The 14,341-nt window shown below is 34.0% G+C and overlaps 3 protein-coding genes across 4 annotated transcripts; 2 read left to right on the top strand and 1 right to left on the bottom strand.

The window, feature by feature from the left end:
• On the top strand, window positions 1-2,262 carry LOC107404638 (uncharacterized). The gene is made up of 3 exons (XM_025066916.3): window positions 1-761; window positions 1,398-1,583; window positions 1,721-2,262. Exons 1-3 carry the CDS (start codon window positions 291-293, stop codon window positions 2,000-2,002), a joined length of 939 nt encoding a protein of 312 aa, XP_024922684.2. The 5' UTR covers window positions 1-290; the 3' UTR covers window positions 2,003-2,262.
• Window positions 2,263-3,183: 921 nt separating this feature from the next.
• Window positions 3,184-7,591, top strand: LOC107405099 (protein disulfide isomerase-like 1-6). Its single transcript, XM_016012113.4, has 12 exons — window positions 3,184-3,949; window positions 4,151-4,280; window positions 4,729-4,894; window positions 5,250-5,368; window positions 5,854-5,934; window positions 6,016-6,105; window positions 6,214-6,285; window positions 6,371-6,439; window positions 6,716-6,796; window positions 6,880-7,014; window positions 7,138-7,191; window positions 7,298-7,591. Exons 1-12 carry the CDS (start codon window positions 3,429-3,431, stop codon window positions 7,391-7,393), a joined length of 1,614 nt encoding a protein of 537 aa, XP_015867599.3. The 5' UTR covers window positions 3,184-3,428; the 3' UTR covers window positions 7,394-7,591.
• Window positions 7,592-7,650: 59 nt separating this feature from the next.
• LOC107405108 (sulfite exporter TauE/SafE family protein 3) lies at window positions 7,651-11,795 on the bottom strand. Of its 2 annotated transcripts, none has more exons than XM_048479302.2 (13): window positions 11,553-11,795; window positions 11,029-11,250; window positions 10,370-10,529; window positions 9,934-10,134; window positions 9,774-9,838; window positions 9,630-9,657; window positions 9,431-9,522; window positions 9,270-9,356; window positions 9,113-9,163; window positions 8,734-8,955; window positions 8,468-8,561; window positions 8,249-8,389; window positions 7,651-8,156 (listed from the first exon to the last, which is right to left on the bottom strand). In XM_048479302.2, exons 2-13 carry the CDS (start codon window positions 11,248-11,250, stop codon window positions 8,074-8,076), a joined length of 1,446 nt encoding a protein of 481 aa, XP_048335259.1. In that variant the 5' UTR covers window positions 11,553-11,795; the 3' UTR covers window positions 7,651-8,073. The 2 variants fall into 2 exon arrangements, with proteins under 2 accessions (XP_048335259.1, XP_015867609.1); XM_016012123.4 differs by having other exon boundaries at window positions 11,524-11,794.
• Between the last annotated feature and the right edge of the window lie 2,546 nt (window positions 11,796-14,341).

Below are 14,341 nucleotides of genomic sequence, written 5' to 3' on the forward strand. Positions count from 1 at the left end.
ACACTTGCCCAAAAAGCCAAGGTCCGGTACCAAGCTCGTGCCTCCGAGCCTACTCTATATTATCTTTTGCCTTTGGCTCTACTAAGAGTGGCCTCTCTCTACCTGCCCACCAGTGGTCCTTCCCAAAAACAGAGTAATCCCTCTCTGTTTTGAGACTGAACTCTTTGTTTTTGGGTTCTGTATTTATTATATGTAGAGCCAAATTGTACGAAAATTTGTTGGGAAAATTCATTTATTCTTCAGAAAGCTCTATTTGGAGTTGAATTTCCAAGAGAACATCTTTAAAGGAAATGATGCTTTCTGCAAAGTCAGAGTCGGATATCACAAGCTTAGCTCCTTCTTCACCTTCAAGGTCACCAAAGCGCCCTGTATACTACGTACAGAGCCCTTCAAGGGACTCCCATGATGGAGATAAGTCATCGTCAATGCATGCCACGCCAATCTACAACAACAGCCCGATTGAATCTCCATCCCACCCATCTTTCGGCCGGCACTCGAGAAACTCGTCGGCGAGCCGGTTCTCGGGGATTTTTAGGTCGTCCTCTGGAAGGAAAGGAAGCAGGAAGCAGAGGAATGACAAGGGTTGGCCGGAGTGTAAGGTGATATTGGAAGAAGGGTCGTATGATGATATTGAGGATAAGGCTTTTTCGAGGAGAATGCAGGTCTTAATTGCTCTGCTGAGTTTTGTGGTGCTGTTCACTGTGTTTTGCTTGATTATATGGGGAGCAAGTCGGCCTTTCAAAGCTGAGATTACTGCCAAGGTATGTGATATGTCTAATTTTTCTTGGCTCAGAATTTGTTTCTAAAATATAGAACTGATCAATTTTAGATAAATTAATTTCATTTGGTTCGTCATTTATTCCAATTGTTTGCTGTAACTAGGGTTATTATATGGAATATTGGGAGCAATGGAATTTTTACATATAATACATACAGTATATGGAGCTGCTGGAGGGTATGGAAAAACAATCGGGTTTGTTGTTACTAGTGCCTGTTCTTAATTTTATTATCAGCCTGCCAAAATGGGTTTGGTATCAACTTTTTTTAATTTACATATTTGGCATCCATCCATAGTGGATAGATAGGGGAATATTGGCCATTGATATATATATATATATATATATATTTTTTTTCTTTGGTAAATTATTGGCCATTGATATGTTTGAGCAAATATACAAGGTGTAACAGATACTAGGGGTCTGAATTATACGTTTTTAGGAAAGTTGGAATAAAATCTTCTCTTTTGTGATCCTTACAATTCATTGCTTCATAAAAGCAAAGGTGTGAAGCTCAGTTAAGCTTTAGCTATACCACTTTCTTCCTTATTTCGTTGTCAAGATAATGAAAATAAAGCTTGGTACTGATTAAGGTAGGAATATTTGATGTACTCCTTGTAGAGCTTGGCTGTGCATAATTTCTATGTTGGAGAAGGCTCAGACTTCACAGGGGTCCCAACAAAGATGCTAACAGTAAATGGGTCACTCAAACTGAGCGTCTACAACCCTGCAACCATATTTGGTATCCATGTTAGCTCCACACCCATCAATCTTGTTTTCTCGGAAATCACTGTGGCAACGGGTCAGGTCAGTACCCCTATATATATATATATATATATATTTACCAAATTCAAGTAGCTATACCGTTTTTTGTGTTTTTTTTTTTTTTTTTTTTTGGGGAAGTAGACAAATAAAGACAAATCGTGTCTGATGAAAATTGGCAGTTGAAGAAATATTATCAACCAAGGAAGAGCAAGAGAAACGTAATAGTAAACTTGGAAGGAATAAAAGTTCCACTGTATGGAGCAGGGTCGAGCTTAGTGGTATCACAGAATGGAGGAGCAGTGGTTCCATTGACTTTGAAGATGGAAATCAAGTCGAGAGGGAATGTGGTGGGAAAGTTGGTGAGGACGAAGCACAGGACGCAAATCTCTTGCATTTTAACCATTGATTCACTCAGCTCCAAACCTATCAAGTTCAAGAAGAATTCATGCACTTATGCTTGAAAAAAGACTACAGCTTTTTTCACATATTGCAGATCTTGTGCATGAAGATAAAGAATTCATATGTGCATGGCATCGGGCTTTTTATAGTTTTACTCTTCGGAGGATTAATTTTCTAATAAGGATTTTGTATAGAGAGAATATTTGAATAAATAAGAGTGAATGCCGATAACGCATCTGTGTGTGTCTATGAATGAATGTATGTATGTATGAATTTTGAGTACCCTTCGGAATGGATCTTAATTGATATGGTTGTATTTTCATTTCTTTTGCAATATACAGAAAGAAACTTAGTTAAAAGTATATATAATAAGTAAATAAATAATCGATTAGTAATAGTCAAAGGTCCTTTCCACCGCGGGCTATGCTAACTACTAAGTTCAGTTAACCCCGTTGAATATGTTTTCTTTATTATTAAAAGATATATATATATATATATATATATATAAAATATATTAAAAATCGCCATCAATATTTATTACTCGCATGCTCACCATCAGTATTTAAAATAGATAAATTACTTGTGAGACCATTTATTTTTTTGGGTAAATAGTTAAAGCCACTTTTTTAGTTACTTTTTTTTTTTTTCTCTCATATTAAATGGGTAAATTACTTATGAGACCAATTTGAGGAAGAGATTTTGGCGAAATCTTCATATTAAGGTATAGTCTAAATATAAGGTGACTATCTAATAAATTAATGGAATGTTCGTATAAGGAACAGTCAAATAAATATTCGGTGAACAACTAATTACAAATTCTCCCATAAAAAAAAACCTAATTATAAATTATTAGATTTTAAAAATATTGGCTTTCCGCTAATTTGAGAAGTCAATTGCTTGTTTTATTATAATTATTTTACTGATTCTCCAATATGGACTTGATTTTTATTTTTTTTTCTTTTTGGTAATAATGAACCGTGGGCTTGCTTAAATGTGATGGTGATAGTGTATGCATGTTCCATCGTCTGCCGTCCCCAAAAGAGTCCACATGACAATTCCCACTCTTTTTTTTTTTTATTTTTGGGTGAATATGACCATGCCCACTCTTGTTTTCGAAAAATCTTTCAAAATTTTTAGTTTTTAAAAAAGAAAATTTAAAAAAAATAGATTTTTTTTTAAGAAAAAAAAAGAAAAGAAAATAAAATAGAGTTAAAAGCATCAATCAAGGCAATCAAGGAGGAGGTCCAAATCCATCTTTTTCATACTTATTTTGACTCCCAACTATTTTACTTCATTTTTATCCTCTTGTTTACACTGGCCCCAAATGAATCTCTTCTTACAGTAAAGATCTTCTCTTTGATATCCAAAGACCCTCAAACTCTCAAACCCCATATAATTCAGCGCACAGATCTCTTTCGAGATCCAAAAGTTGTCAACTTTCCTCTTGCAAATTCTCAGAAAAGCCACAGCCTTATAGTGCTCCCCACCATGTTCAAAACGAAACCCACTTCAAAATTCGTCTTTTTCACCCTCACCCTCCTCCTATTGCTAAGTCTTTTCACTTCCATTAGAGCTTCCGAGCCCTCCACAAATGAAAATGGTGATGAGGATTCGGAGGGTATTGAGGAATTGTTAGCATTGGATGAAGAAGTAGAAAGGGAAGAAGAGCAAGAAGGGGTTAATTTGAGGTCCTCAGAGGCACAAGTCTTGAGCAAAGCCCAAAGAATTGTCCTGGAACTTAACAGTGATAATACCAAGAAAGCCATTGATGACAATGAGTTTGTTCTGGTTCTGGGATATGCACCTTGGTGTCCGAGGAGTGCTGAGCTCATGCCTCAGTTTGCTGAGGCTGCGACTTCACTCAGGGAATTGGGGAGTCCCCTTTTGATGGCAAAGCTTGATGCTGAGCGGTACCCAAAAGCTGCCTCTTTTCTTGAGATTAAAGGGTTTCCCACTCTTCTTCTTTTTGTCAATGGCACTTCTCATGTGTACACTGGTGGATTTTCTGCGTAAGTAGTTTATATTGTCTTTTAATTTCTGTATTATTCTCTGTGTGTCCTTGTCCTTCTCTAAATGGTGAATCAAGTTATTATGCTGTGTAAATCAAGTAATTATCGTGAATGATTTTGTAGTCTTGTATAATTATCTAGAGATTTTTCGATCAATTGCCTGTGCTTTTGGGTGTTTATATGGAGTGGGTTTTGTTTCAGGGAAGAAATAGTTATATGGGCAAGGAAAAAGACCGGTGTACCTGTTATTAGGATAAGCTCCGTGAAAGAGGCAGAAGAATTTCTCAAGAAATACCATACATATGTAGTTGGTTTCTTTGAAAATTTTGAGGTATGTTATATGAATTGCTTAATGAATTTGCTCAATGTCAGTGTTCTAGTAACCTGATTTTGAAATTCTGAACTTTTGTATTCCTGCAAAAGTCTGGACTTCGTTTATTTTCCAGTATTTTATGAAGTCAAAATGTTTCTCTTGCAAGCAATTTATTCTGTGGCTTTCTTTTCTTTCCTTAAGAAATTATATGTTGGCAAGTCTGTCTTATTTATGCATACTTTTCCATTAGATGAAGATGACAAATTATGTGGAAAGAGATCCCTGTTTTCAAGCTTTCATTTCCTCAGCTTGCAAAGTCTTTTTCATGTTTGCTTAGTGTTACTTGCAAATGTTTTGCTCCTTCCAACATCACCACCGAAAATCAGGATTTTTTATTAACTATGTTTTAGCTTCAATTTCGTTGATGCACTGGAGAGCTTATTGGTATATCATTGGACATTCTCAGGGCCCAGAATATAAGGAATTTGTTAAAACAGCCACTGCTGACAATGAAATCCAGTTTATCGAAGTGAGCGACACTGAGGTTGCCAATGTTGTCTTCCCAAATACTGAACCTACCAATCTTTTCTTTGGAATTGTTAAAAGTGAGCCAGAAAGATACACTGCATATGGTGAGTTGGTTTTGGTTAATATTTATGCTACTGGTACTTTTTTATGGAAATGCTTGACAAGTGCATAACTCAGTTTCTTTAATCTTGCAATTATGTATCAGTTCTATATTTCATATTTTGCTAGGTAAAAAATTTCATTTCTTGCTCTGGTCAATAATGTATCGGTTGTGTATTATTATCGGTTTGCTTTAGCAAACCACTGTGGGAGACTTTCTTCTTTTTTTTTTTTTTTTTTTTTTATATATTTTTTGGGATTATAATCCTGTATATTGCTTGGTGTTTCATATCTCTGGAAAATTACAGCAGTCAGGCAGAATTTCCTGACAATGAGCAATGGATTTGTTATGTTTTGCAGAAGGGACCTTTGAAATGGAGAAATTGTTGCAGTTTTTGGACTATAACAAGTTTCCATTGGTTACGAAACTGACTGAGACAAATTCTGTCAGAGTTTACTCCAGTCCTGTTAAACTTCAGGTTTCTGATACTTCCCATATATCCATTGTTCTTTCAAATAATGACGGATGAGAATGTGAAGTTTTATGTTCAGTATTAGTAATGGAAATTGAAATCACTGCAAATTAAAAAGTTCCATGGTTCTGCACAATGGTTTAAAGCCTTTCCCTTTTCTACCCCATATCTATAATCTGTCTCAAATTGTCTTGGTCTTGTAGAGATGTTGCATAGTTTTGACCCCTTAGAGAGGCTGAAAAGTGAAATTTTCCATATCTCTATTTTGTTTTAATCAGTTATCATATTTGATGAGGGTAAAAAGTAACTTACGATAAAAAGACAGTTTAGGAATCAATCTAAGTAGTGCTTGGTTTTTTCGTCATTCTAGAATGGACTCAGTTCTTGTGTTACTATCTAAGTCTTGGATAGTAGTAAATGTAAACTTCCTATGTTTCTTGCTTGAATGAAGTACAAAGTTATCTAAATACTTTATTTCCATGGTTGTCCAGGTTACTGTTTTTGCAGAGGTGAATGAATTCAATAAACTTCTTAAGCCTCTTCAGGATGTTGCAAGAAAATTCAAGTCGGAGGTACTTACTAGGATAAATATTGTAGAAGCAATTGGGAAACCTTTAGCATTATTTATTTTCTAATATCCTCATTTGGTGCAGGTAATGTTTATATATATTGACATTACTGATGAAAACCTTGCAAAGCCCTTTTTAACTTTGTTTGGGCTTGAAGAATCAAAGAAGATTGTGGTGCGTCCCATTCACCAACTACTTGTTTACTATGAATTTCACTTCCCTCAAATGATCTTCTTCCAAGGCTGGGAATTGATGCTATTCTTTGTTTTGAGTTCCTAATAGGTGACAGGTTTTGATAACAAAGCCAACTCTAAGTTTTTGCTGGAGTCAGATCCAACACCAAGTAACATAGAAGTAATAATTCTTTTCCATTAGATTTTCCGTTATGAAGAAATCTATACTTACATGACTTATGTGTATTTATAATGTACTTTTGTAGGAGTTTAGCTCTGGGCTTCTGCATGGTACTCTGTCACCTTACTATAAGTCACAGCCAATACCTGATAATGTGAGTTTTCTTTTACCCTTGGACATGCTTTTTGGTTGAAACCACAATCCAATTATATTTTTTGGTTCCTATTTCATTAATGATTGTGGAACAATTGTTAGATAATCAGATTCTCCATGGGGATATTCCATTCATTATAAGGCAAAAGAAAGAAACTTTGCGAATTGAAGTCCCACTTAAAACATATATAAGAATTGATCTTCTTATGTTAGATTCTTTCCCCAATCCAACAAATTTGCAGTCCTGAAATTATTGTTATGATTATGCTTATTGCAGAAAGATGCAAGCATCCATGTCATTGTGGGAAAGACATTCGATGATTTGGTTTTGAGCAGTCCCAAGAATGTTCTTCTTGAGGTATGCATATTCTTCTACCTTCCATATTCTTTTTTTCACTGTGATATATGAAATTATTTGACATATTCACTATTGTCAAATAGGTTTTTACACCGTGGTGCATCAACTGTGAGGCCACGAGTAAACAAGTCGAGAAGTTGGCTAAGCACTTCAAAGGTTTGGACACTATAGTCTTTGGAAGATTTGATGCTTCCTTAAACGAACATCCAAAACTGCAAGTAAGTGTTGTAAGTTATTTTGGAATCACAGTTTTGTTGTAATTGTGTGTAACTGAAATTAATAAATCACTAGGATGTCAAATATACTTGTTATAATATTGTTTGTGCCCTTTTCCAATGCAGGTAGATGATTATCCAACTCTCCTATTTTACCCAGCCAGCGATAAAGCGAATCCAGTAAGTTGTAACTAGTTACTCAGTTGTCTGTTTGTGTTGTATGTAAAGTCATAATTTGGTGGTACTCCATATTCTTCTGATACAAGTAATACTTTCTGCCCTGCAGATTAAACTTTCTATAAAATCGAGTTTAAAGGACTTGGGAGTTTCTATCAACAAACTCTTGAAAGCTGAAGATAAAGTCACAAAAGATGAACTATAGTATAGATTACTATAATCATTGATACATATACTAAGAAAATAGAGGTAAGAAGAATTACGAAGTTAATTCTGTTCACAAGAGTTCTAGAAGAGATTTTTCATCACTAAATCAAGGAAGCCCAACATGGTTAAGGAGTTTTTATTTGTACGGCCATGATCAAGGTTCTCCATTAAAGTATTATATCCATTGCATTCTTTCTCTCTGTCTCCATGAAAGTGTTCTTGATAAATTAACCATGCACATGCTTTGCTTGCTCGGATATCAAATGATAAATTCACATTTCTGCCAAAGTTTTCAGGAAGTTCTATATCTTTTTCCATGCTACGAAACAATTCAAAGAATTTATTACAATGCTGAAATTAGAAAGCATTATTTCGTAAGCTTGAGAATTACTAAATCGTAGAAAATGGGCAAGGATAAAGACTTGAGGTGAGCCACTTTGAGTCAGTTTCATGCTTGACAAATTTAAGGAACCAGATCATGAAGTTGATCAAAATATTCAACTATCATCAGACATTCCATTATGAATAGCAATAACCGGAAGCTAAGAAGTTAATGGTGAGTCTAAGAAGCTAAGGAACCTAATATCCAATATCAACCGTTAGATGAGTCATGAAGCTCTGTGAGAATTAGCAGGAAAGACGAGAGAAAGAGAAGTGATGAAGGTTTCAGGACTACGGTTATTTATATTTGCAAATATTCTCAAATCCCATGTACTCCTTGTGCTCAATCTTTTCAACTATTTTCGCTATGCCAACCCCACCTGTATAGGAATAAACAAAAAACCATCAATCATTTCCCTCTCAAAGGAAGACAAGAAATGGCTCTGGTTTATAATGCATCATTCTACATTACCTAGTGATACTGCGCTGACGTAGATCGTTATTGACAAAATGAAGATAATTATAGAAGCTCTTCCTATTATTTTGATCACCTTGTTAACTGCATATTGCCCTATAATGGCAGAAATGGTAGCCACCACAATAAGGTAGAGTGCTGCACAAATTTAAAATGATTAAAACCAAAGTTTACGTTAAAGAGAAAATTGGATGCATGGATAAAGAGGAGTTGTACCATAGGGAACTGGAAATCGTTTTAGGAGGTAGTATTCAACCACAGACATAGATGAAGAAAATGTCATGGCAAATGTGGCTGTGGCACTTGACACCTGCGGGAATTTCTTACTCCATTACACTATTTTCCATCAATATATATGTATATATATATATATATATATAGATATACACGAAGTTTTTCTTATCTTCTTTTTATTTATTTATTTACTTCATAGTGGAATACAAATTTTGAAATATGGGGGAAAAAAAACTAGAGAAATGAACCTGAGGAGGGATTCCCATTTCCAGGAAAAGAGGACCAAGAATAAAACCTCCACCAAGACCAAGCAATCCACCAAGAATACCAGCTAAAATGCCACACATACAATAAAGAAACAGTTTGTAGACACGCAAGGTTTTTCCTGTTTCTCCTCTGGATGCAATTACTCTGCGTCCTGTGTATATGTTAATTGCTTCATACAAAGTTACTCCACCAGTCACTGGGATCTGTAAACACAAAATAATTAAAACAAGCCTATAGATCATTCTGCACCTTATTTTTGTTCTAGTGGCTCAAAATTCAAACTTCCATCAGGTTAAGACTGACATAATTGGAAAAAAAAAATTTGTTTTTTCTTGGGCTGAGGTGGGGTCAAAAAGGTACCTGCAAGAAATTTAATACCCAATATAGCACTGAACACGTTCTTACGTTGTTCTGCAGCAATGAATGAGTCCTGTCATTAGTGTTTCACATTGTGTAAAAGCAGAGAAGACCTTCAAATTATAAGTCATAGAAACATAAACCCCTAGGTAGATAAAACCTTAGCAATTTGCAGGGCAAGTACTAGGACCCAAACAGCAATAACAAGTCCAAGCTCCTTCCAATAGACATTCTCAAGAACTGAAACCTGGGGAAGGCAAAGGAGAGTCAGCCAATAAAACTATTCGTCAAATACATTGAGGCTGCAAGGTTTTATCGTACCTTAGTTCTTTTGGATTCCTTCGTTTCTGTTGAAGTGCCACTATTTGGACCTCTTGGTATAGAATTGTATTCAACATCTTCATTAGCAGAATCTGATTAAACAGCATATTAGCCTGGATAAGAATTCTTCTGGTAAACATTGTCTGAATGGGTAGTGACTACCATGAAAAAGAAAATAATTCAGGATGGATGAACTCACTATTTGATTGCAATCGCCTAGCAGCCTCCTGGAAAACTCAAAAAACCAGTTAAGACTTATAGCAGTAACTAATAAGTTTAGCATATTAATATTAAAAAAAAAAAAAAAAAGTGAAGAAGAAAAAGAAAATCTAAGAGAGATTACCTTTTTGGTTATTGTTTCCTTTTTCCATGTTTCAATACCTTTCAAAAACGCCCTAGTTGCTGTGGCTGCAGATCATGGTGAAGCATATTAGGAACTTGTCCAATATGAGGAGAAAAAAAAAGAAAAAAATGAGTAAAATTTCATGAAAGGAAATAGTTACTGAGGAAGATAAAAATCAGCAAGCCTGTGATCATCCAATCAGCAAAAACCACATTGAAAGCAACTCCAATGCTGATCCCAAGCATCAGCATGGGTTGAAATAAGAGTGCCAGGTCATAGTCAATGATCGGTAATTCAAGTGTTGGATGCCTTTGCCTTAAATTGTAGAAAACAGTAGCACCAGCTCCACCCATGATCATACCTGACCAAAACAGAAAAAAAAAAAAAAAAAAAAAAAGCACTCAAAATAAAATAAAATAAAAATAAAATTTGCCTTTGAGTTTTGTTTTTAACAGATACGCAAAGGGCAAAGGGCAAATAGATTTGGATATCAAATCATGAATAGTGACTAAATAATACAACATATTTTATAAACACCCACATATGACATAACAGACCCTTTATCAAATTAGAGCTCTTGTGAGGAAATTACTTACACTTTGATAGTGCGGTTGATGATTTCTCATCAAACCCAATAATAAGGGTAAGCATTGGCACAAAAATGCCACCCCCACCAACTCCTCCGACACTTCCAAACGCTGCCCCCAGGAAACCAATTATCGTTCCCACCACAACTCTCCACCCAATTTCCAATTCCTGTAAGATACTAAACCATCAGTATTATGGATATTTGTATAGATTATGAAGCATGCACTGTACTAAGATATATATATATATATTTTTTTTTTCTATTTCTATTTTTTTTTTCCTCAGATGTTTTCAAGTACTTTATCGAGTGCTTAATTTGCCCACTTATTGCTTGGCAATGAACTAAAAATTTAGTTTATGGTTTGAAAACAAAGAAGTTATTAAAAGATTGATTTGCTTTTTTGTTTTCAAAAGTAGAATAAAGTTTTAAAGTACATGGCCAGGAACTTTGAAAATATTTTAGATTAGTTAGATATAGTTTACGAGGGGGGAAATTTCTCAAATAGGTTATATGGATAAACCATTCTTGATTAGCATTTTCTTAACAGCCAAACTGTATGTATGTATATATATATATATATATTATATAAGTAGAAAGCCACTCTAGAATCACACGAAACCATTAATCCAAACACAACACATACAATGAAACTATATATGAACTTACAGGCCAAACATGTTTATAACCCAATCGACCGGATTGCCAAAAGAAGTTTGAAACTCTGATTACAAAATTTGGTGGTTCAACCTCTTCTGTTCCAGGGTAGTCTTCTTCTTCCTTGGTACTTTTTTGGGCTGTTACAAATACTGAACCTACAACAAGCAAACCAATCACAGCAATTCCAAACAACCTCATGTCACACCATTTTGTTCCACTACTCCAAGCCATCTGAAAAATGATTTTCCCTTAATAAGCTTCTCCAAAAAACCACCACAGCTCGTAAAAAGAAAACGAAATTGATCGGAAAAAAAAAAAAAAAAAGAAAAAAAAAAAAAGAACTCAGATTTGAACAAAACCCAGTTCTTATATAAGAATTATACTCCACCACTCAGAGTTAACTTAAACGTTACACTATGTTGAACCAGAATATTTGGTATAGGAAAAGTGTGAAGGTAAATTCGATTACATATCACCACTTCCTACATAGTAAAAACTATTTACTTAGTTTTTGTACGTGCATATACACGTGCCGGAGTAAGTTCGATCGGGGCCTGAGTTTGAGTCGACTAGGAAGTTCAGGCAGAATTAATGGTCGCCAATGAGTCGATGCAAACTAAGTCTCCGGCTGGCTCTTCTCTAGTCTATCAAATTATCAATCAGTTCCTTTTTCTGTGTTTGCTTTCTCTTTTTTCTCTCTTTCTTTTTCTACTTGTCAAATCTCTTTTACTTTCTTTCAAACCTCTGTTTGTGTTTTTATCTGCTTTTCACTCAAATATTCCTTTCACTCCTAAATAGGTAATGCCATAAACTTTTACACTTATTATTTGTGTAAACTTGTTTTCGTTCCAAAAATAATTTACTTTTGACTAAAAAAATTAATTATGATTTTTTAATAGCTACTAATAGTCGTTATTTAAAAAAAAAAAAATGATATTTCATATGTAGTTGAAACTTCTTTGTTAAGGAATTACAATAGACACGCACACGTACATTTATATATACCTCATGTTTTGGCACTGCACTGTTTGCTTTTGTTGGTTTGTTTTCTTGCAGAAAATGAAATAGTTATCTTAAACATGAAAAATTCTGATTCTAGACAAAAGTAACCCTCACCATTTAGAGAAAGCTGATGTAGAAGTAGAACTACCCTGCTGTTACTGATTTCCGATGAAATATTGTCAAGAAGATTTGAAATTCTTCTTGAAGTTTTTGGTTCATGCATTCGTCATGATCATAATTAAAATCCAAAAACCAAAACTAAAAGAAGTTTCCAAAATGAATAACCACACATTGCACTTTTTATATGGACTGCTCAATATATGCACATTTTTAGACTCACCAACTGCGTATACATACATACCATTAAATATTGCTTTTATCACCCTCAATCTTTCGTACGTCAATCAAATGAGTTTATTTACCATTTGTTTGCCAAAATGTTTGTCATGTTGGTTACACAACTGACAAATTTAACAGTGGCCCAATTAGAAAATTTACGAAAGCAGAATAATAAGAATTAAACATAGTACGTATTACGTAAATATTGATAAAAGCATTACTTCTTCCTTTTATGAAGTCAGTGGTTTTATTTTTTGTTTTTTTGGGTTGAATATGATGGTAGTGATTGTCAAGGAGAAGGAATTACAAGAAACAGTACAATTTAAGAAAAAGTATGATTAATTGAAAAATAAATAAACATAGTAGAGAAACAAAACAATGTTCAGATTATATAATACAGAGTAGGAAAATATTTACTACTCATGTCTCTTTGCAATTGAAAGTGAATTTGGTTTTGTAGCATTAACTAATAACCCAAAAAATAGAAAACACTAGATTCTTTTTTCTTTTTTCTTTTTTTAAACTACCATTATTGATGATGCCTAAAGCAATATGGGACAGCATTTGATTCTGTTTATTTTAGTTAAAGCAATTTAAGTGGAACTTTTTCAAACAGTCTTCTAGACAACCCAGAATATATATAATTTTATTGCTTTTTTTTTTTTGCCAAATTAAAAAATGCCACTTGAACGCTGATAGGGTTTGCAATTGCATGTACAACTTCTACATTAAATGTCTGGTCTAAAAATACTAGCTAGCTCACTCCTGGCCCACCAAAATTAATTTATATTAGCTCAAACAAAACTGTGCATAGTAAACTGTCTCATATCAGCACAGCAACTTTACTGTTGTATGATATCTATCATTTGGCTTTAAAAATTTGGTTGAAAGAAACCAAATTTCATGTGGCAATTAACAATTATTTTCACTTTCTTTTTCTTTTTTTTTTTTCCTTCCCTTATTTTACTTTTTGGCTCGGTAGCGAGGAGGTTAAGTGTGTTGTGACGTAGTTGATGTAAAACTATGGCTTTATCGAGTTTGACATTTTAAAATGTTACAAAAAATTAATAAATAAATAAAATAAAAAGTTTGCCTTTTTATGAACACAAGGTGAGAAAGATAGTTTGCACCTTATGGATAGAAACAGAATTGGAATCACCAATATAAGGCCAAATTGACATGCCGTTTGGTATAAGTTTAGTTAAAGCACGATACATATCACAGTAATTCTTTTGCTTTAACTTTTGGTTGAAATGACTTTGTGATGTAGTTTCACAGAAGTTTTAAAACAACAAGAAGAGGAAGGAGATCCAAAGAACTAAAATCACTAAGCTAATAATTAAATCACTAAATAGAATTAAAAGCCTAATCTAACTGGTCTAATAATTAAAATATAACCGAATACAATAACTGGAACTCTACTTACCGAATCTTTCATTCTCTCTTTTAAGTGCGATTACATTCTCAACACAACTCATTCACTTTCCATGGTTATAATATAATATAAAATCATCGGATTGTGTATCAGTGTTTCACTAGAATTAATGCATTAAACATATGGTCTCATGTAGACCTTAAAAAGAAAAGCTGTCTCTTAACCATCCCTGTGACCCTTTGTGCATTAAAATACCCTTTTAAACGCGGAAGCAGCTTTGCTGTAAAATCTTTGATTTTAAAATACCCTTTTGACATTGACAGAATTGGAAAATGAAACAGAGTCATGTGACTCATATGAATAATTTTTTGTTTTTGTTTTTGGCAATTGATTCATACGAATCATTTCATCACGCAATAATTCATCGTATTTTACTGTAGTGTATACCTTTCAACCTCATAGGCTATGAAAAAGGAAGTGGCCCAAAAGTTTCAAAACACGCAACCTAAATTGTGATATTAGTTTGCAACTAATAGCTTCCAGACAAAATCCAAATAATTTTGATTGTGACAGAGCCAAAAGTTAAGTTGAAAATAATAATAAAAA

This window comes from Ziziphus jujuba, chromosome 1 (genome assembly GCF_031755915.1).
Source record: "Ziziphus jujuba cultivar Dongzao chromosome 1, ASM3175591v1".
NCBI classification, from domain to species: Eukaryota; Viridiplantae; Streptophyta; class Magnoliopsida; order Rosales; family Rhamnaceae; genus Ziziphus; species Ziziphus jujuba.

Bases quoted from the DNA above. Each gene is read 5' to 3' on its own strand.
- LOC107404638 (XM_025066916.3), top strand. From the start codon at position 291: ATGATGCTTTCTGCAAAGTCAGAGTCGGATATCACAAGCTTAGCTCCT. The intron at 762-1,397 runs GTATGTGATATG...TACTCCTTGTAG, and splicing joins AAGCTGAGATTACTGCCAAG to AGCTTGGCTGTGCATAATTT. The intron at 1,584-1,720 runs GTCAGTACCCCT...GAAAATTGGCAG, and splicing joins TCACTGTGGCAACGGGTCAG to TTGAAGAAATATTATCAACC.
- LOC107405099 (XM_016012113.4), top strand. From the start codon at position 3,429: ATGTTCAAAACGAAACCCACTTCAAAATTCGTCTTTTTCACCCTCACC. The intron at 5,935-6,015 runs GTACTTACTAGG...CATTTGGTGCAG, and splicing joins CAAGAAAATTCAAGTCGGAG to GTAATGTTTATATATATTGA. The intron at 7,015-7,137 runs GTAAGTGTTGTA...TTTCCAATGCAG, and splicing joins ACGAACATCCAAAACTGCAA to GTAGATGATTATCCAACTCT.
- LOC107405108 (XM_048479302.2), bottom strand. From the start codon at position 11,250: ATGGCTTGGAGTAGTGGAACAAAATGGTGTGACATGAGGTTGTTTGGA. The intron at 9,658-9,773 runs GTAATCTCTCTT...TGAGTTTTCCAG, and splicing joins AGGAAACAATAACCAAAAAG to GAGGCTGCTAGGCGATTGCA. The intron at 8,562-8,733 runs GTTCATTTCTCT...AAATTCCCGCAG, and splicing joins AAATGGGAATCCCTCCTCAG to GTGTCAAGTGCCACAGCCAC.